Source organism: Tupaia chinensis, unplaced genomic scaffold (genome assembly GCF_000334495.1).
Source record: "Tupaia chinensis unplaced genomic scaffold, TupChi_1.0 Scaffold000612_1, whole genome shotgun sequence".
NCBI lineage: Eukaryota > Metazoa > Chordata > Mammalia > Scandentia > Tupaiidae > Tupaia > Tupaia belangeri.
The window spans coordinates 3,553,168-3,557,948 of record NW_006160131.1 but is presented as its reverse complement, the minus strand read 5'-3'; the positions used below and the strand labels follow the sequence as shown (position 1 = coordinate 3,557,948).

The following is a 4,781-nucleotide window of genomic DNA, read 5'->3' as shown; positions in this document are numbered from 1 at the left end:
GGGGGGAGCCCAGGAACAGCGACCGCAGCAAGATCTGCACCCGGAGCCTCAGGAACAGCCCCAGAGGCCAAAACTGCACCCTGCGAAGGAGCAGAAACAGGACCAGGAACAGCAAAATCCTCCCTGCAATCATCTTTCCATTAGTCAATGCTGATTTCTTCTCCTGCAACCAGGAATTCACCTCCCGCCCCAGATAACCTAATATAATCTATATATATAAATATATAATATATAATGTTCTTAAATTATTCCTGATTTTTTTAACCAAGCTGCCAAGAAAAGAACGTATTCTCCCCTTAGCCTATTCTAATTTTTATGTGAGTGAATCTAAACTGCTGAGGAAGACCATATGTGATTGTTAAATTATATATAAATATATTTTTACTCCGCGCAATGCTTATTCTTCTACATCCATAGATGCTTGAGAAGCTGTGTTTTTGTCATTCATGTACATTTTCCTTTGGAAAAAGAAAGCGCCTATTTTACTAACCAAAGACTTGATTTTTACCCTCTTCATTTTTATTTCCTCCTAGAAATAAGCCCAATTGGATTCATGTCAGTGTTTTAAGATTTTTTGTGTTTTTTTTTTCCTTTCAGAGACCATAATTCCAAATCAGAACTATTTAGGGTGATAACTTGTGATCTTTAAGCTAGCTATAAATAAGACATTTCAAGTAAACCCACAACTTAAATTTTGGGTAGAGGAAAAAAAGGTGTGAGAGATCAGGTTGTCATTTTTTTATTGTGAGATTCTGATCCTAAAAATAATAAATGGGGGATTACGGGTTTGGAGTGCTAGTGCAAAGCAATACTGGGAATAAATCTGCTTTTCCAGTCAGATTCCATCCACATCTGCAGCCTCCACACCATCACCAAAATGCCACCCCCAGCCCTGCTGCTTTTATAAATAATAACACAGCTGCCAATGGCAGCAGTGCTGGGTCAGCTTGGCTCTTTCCTGCTCCAGCTACCCATAACATTCAGGATGAGATCCTGGGGTCAGAAAAAGCAAAAAGTCAGCAACAAGAACAGCAAGACCCTTTAGAAAAGCAGCAGCTTTCCCCGAGTCCAGGCCAGGAAGCTGGAATACTGCCTGAAACCGAGAAGGCCAAATCTGAAGAAAATCAAGGGGACAATTCTTCCGAAAACGGCAATGGGAAGGAGAAAATAAGAATTGAGTCACCAGTGTTGACAGGGTTTGATTATCAAGAAGCCACGGGGCTAGGTACTTCCACCCAACCCTTGACATCCAGTGCATCTTCTCTTACTGGTTTCAGTAACTGGTCCGCGGCCATAGCGCCTTCTTCCTCTACAATAATCAACGAAGATGCAAGTTTCTTTCACCAGGGAGGGGTCCCTGCCGCTTCGGCTAATAACGGTGCTCTGTTGTTTCAAAATTTTCCCCACCATGTCAGCCCTGGCTTCGGAGGCAGCTTCTCCCCTCAGATTGGGCCTCTCTCGCAGCACCACCCTCATCACCCTCATTTCCAGCATCATCACAGCCAGCATCAGCAGCAAAGGAGGTCTCCTGCCAGTCCCCATCCCCCACCCTTCACACATAGAAACGCTGCTTTTAACCAGCTGCCTCATTTGGCGAATAATCTTAACAAACCCCCCTCTCCGTGGAGCAGCTACCAGAGTCCCTCTCCAACACCCTCTTCTTCCTGGAGCCCAGGAGGTGGTGGTTATGGTGGCTGGGGAGGTTCCCAGGGCCGAGATCACCGAAGAGGGCTGAATGGTGGAATAACACCCCTGAACTCCATCTCGCCTTTGAAGAAAAATTTTGCAAGCAATCATATTCAGCTCCAGAAGTATGCTCGTCCCAGCTCAGCCTTTGCTCCTAAATCCTGGATGGAAGATAGCTTGAACAGGGCTGACAACATTTTTCCTTTTCCGGTAAGATTATGTTCCATTAATAGAATAAGATGAATAAGGAAATGGCATGGTGTAAGGAGAGAGTTTGAATTGTTGGTGCTTTATCAGAGCTCTTCTTTCATAGAAAATGCGTCAGTTACCACACTTTAGTTTAACAGGAAAAGAGTATATAGGGGTACAAAAATTTCAGCTGTTTCTTTGGCAGTTTTCTAGCTGTAGGTTTAATCTTTATAGATAATTATGAATATCAGGTCGCTGGTGATGTCATAATTGTTAACCATGATACCTTTCTTTGCCTGACAAGAGAATCGGGTCAGTTTTTCCCCACTTTAGGTGAGAATAAGTAATAGTATAGATATAAATATATTTTAATATGGAAACTCATGATTGTTTTCTGCCCATATGAAGCAGCTAGGTAACTAAAAAAAAAAAAAAAAAAAAAAAAAAAAAAAAAAAAAAAAAAAAAAAAAAAAAAAAAAAAAAAAAAAAAATCATTTCTTTTGACACTGTGAGGTAGATTTACTGAAAACCAACTATTGAATTATGGTTTTCTCACTGGTTATATTTTAAACATGGAACCTCTGAACCTTGCAGTCTGAATTGATCAGTTCGGCAAATTCCTCTCAAACCTCTACACATTCTGGCCTGCCTTGTCGGTAAGGATTACTAGTGAGAGAGAAATAATCTAAATGTTTTTCATCCCTCTTATTTTTGAATACTATGAAACTGTTGATCTGAGTGACTCTCTGTGATGTCTTTCACCCATTTGTTTATTTTCCAGTGTTAACAGTAGGAGTGTAGATAATTAAACCATTCCTAAAAATAGATCCAGGGAAAGATCACTTGTCTTTCATGCTACCAGTATATTCTTACATGGCACGAGTCACATTGTTTGATGCTTTTGAATTCATGGGAAGCCAGTTTTGATAGAAATAAGATAAAGGGAATTTCATAGTTGAACACCAGATGTCCCACTAAATTTGTGTACTTCGGGGGAATGATTATTTATACATCTAGGACATTTATAGGGGAGAATAATTTAACATTAAACCAGTCCTTACAACAACCCCACATAATATCTTTTATTATCCCCATTTCACAGATGAAAAAATTGAGTATTAGAAAGATATAATTCGCTTAAGAATGCACAGCTGTTAAAAATATAATTTCTAGAGAAAAAGGATTAAAAATATGTATACATATATGTGTGTACACATACCCATGCCACATCTAAAGGGTTATGTTAGAGATCTTTCTGCAAGGGTGAAACAGATTACTAAATAGTCGCAGCATTTCCAAATATGATGTTAGTACAACCAGAATCATCTTTTTTAATTTGCAATTTGCTTAGGGGAAGGGGAAGTTTGCTAAGAGAACACTAGGTCATTCCAAGGTGTTAAATAGCTATTCCTTCCCTAAGGATTCAGGTGTAATATATCTTAAAATATTTTGTTAAATTTATTTTAGATTTTAAAAGATGACTTTTTGCCTATCAAAAAGCTACTGTCATTTGCTTTTAGAAAAGTAGTCTAGTAAAATAATGCTCAGGGTTTTGATAGTCCCTGAAGTCTATTTTTAAAAGCAGACTTTCGATATTCCTTTAAACATACATTTAAAGGAAATGTGATAAAGAGGTAACTCTTATGAATTAGTCCTATATTGCTAATTAAAAAAAATCTAATATAGCATTTTATCATTTTTAACTGAATAAAGACTTAAGTCAGAATTGAACACACTTTTCTGTCATTTGCTACTATACCCTGACAAAATGAATTCATGTGGCCTCATGGTCTATTTCCCATTCTTGGTTTTACTGACTTTTGATAAAGTTGGCTTTGGGAAAAATGAAAGGTTGGGAAAGTGAAAAAAAAAAAAGTGTGTATGTGCACATTAATATTTTTTTCTTATTGGGCTAATGGAATGTTTTGAACTTGTGAAATCTTTTGATCAGGCAGTTTCTTTGGTGATTAAGCTGATTTATGAAATAATAGTCTAAGATTTATACTAAAAGTAGTCCTAGAAACAAATTCTTCCTTTAAAATTGCTGTCTGCTATTGAGGATACAAAATGAATGGGTCAATTTTCCTGACTCAAATACAGAAGGATTAGAAAGAAAATTTCTGATTTCTGCTTCCCATCCCCACTGTTTTTAGGAGGGAGGGGGAGAGAGTGTGTGCATTTGTGCATGAGAGACAGAGCGAGCAAGCACAGAGAAGAGAGCAAGCAGGGGATGATTTGAAAGTTGCAGGAGAAGTAAGTGATTTGACCAAAACAAAAAAAAAAAAAAAATCTATGGGGCCAGCTGGTGTTGTGGTGGTTTAGGCAACTGGATTCCACATGGCCAACTGAACGGTTCAGGTCCCAGACCCAGTGGCTTGAGAAACACACTCAGGAGCATGTGTACCCCAAATCTTGACCTGCAGCCACGGTGGGTGTTTTCTCACTACCCCCTGACCTCACATCTCTCCCTGGCAAGTGCACTCACCCTCTAGCAAATTTTAAAAAATAATAAAAAAATACAATTCTGACAAGAAATTTCTGGATGAGTTTGAAAAAATTAAGAAGTAAACTGACTACTCTTGTTTACTTAAATGAATATATTTGTGTGTGTGTATTTTTAAACAGTAATTCTTTATAATTAGTTTTTTTTTTTTTTTTTGCAACAAGTATCCTCTTGAATTGTTATGGATTGCTTGGTTAAATTTAATATGAAAAACAGAAGGAACATTTACTTGACTAGAAGCCAGGAGATCTAGGTAGTTGTCTTGGCACTGTCAGTATCAGCATTTGGTGGCCTCAATTTCTTGATAAAACATGGTAGGTAACCTAGGTGATCCCTGAAGTTCCTTTTATGATTCTAATGCAACCTACTGTGAAGTTTAGTTAAGCTGCTATCAACTCCAACC

The 4,781-nt window shown here is 38.0% G+C and overlaps 1 protein-coding gene across 1 annotated transcript in view; it reads left to right on the top strand.

Moving 5' to 3' along the window:
• Nucleotides 1-6: 6 nt before the first annotated feature.
• Nucleotides 7-4,781, top strand: part of CPEB4 (cytoplasmic polyadenylation element binding protein 4) — a gene marked incomplete in the record, with an annotated part of 76,718 nt that continues 71,943 nt past the window's right edge. The window contains 1 exon segment of the mRNA XM_014591745.2: nt 7-1,896. Coding sequence (XP_014447231.1) covers nt 772-1,896 — 1,125 coding nt within the window.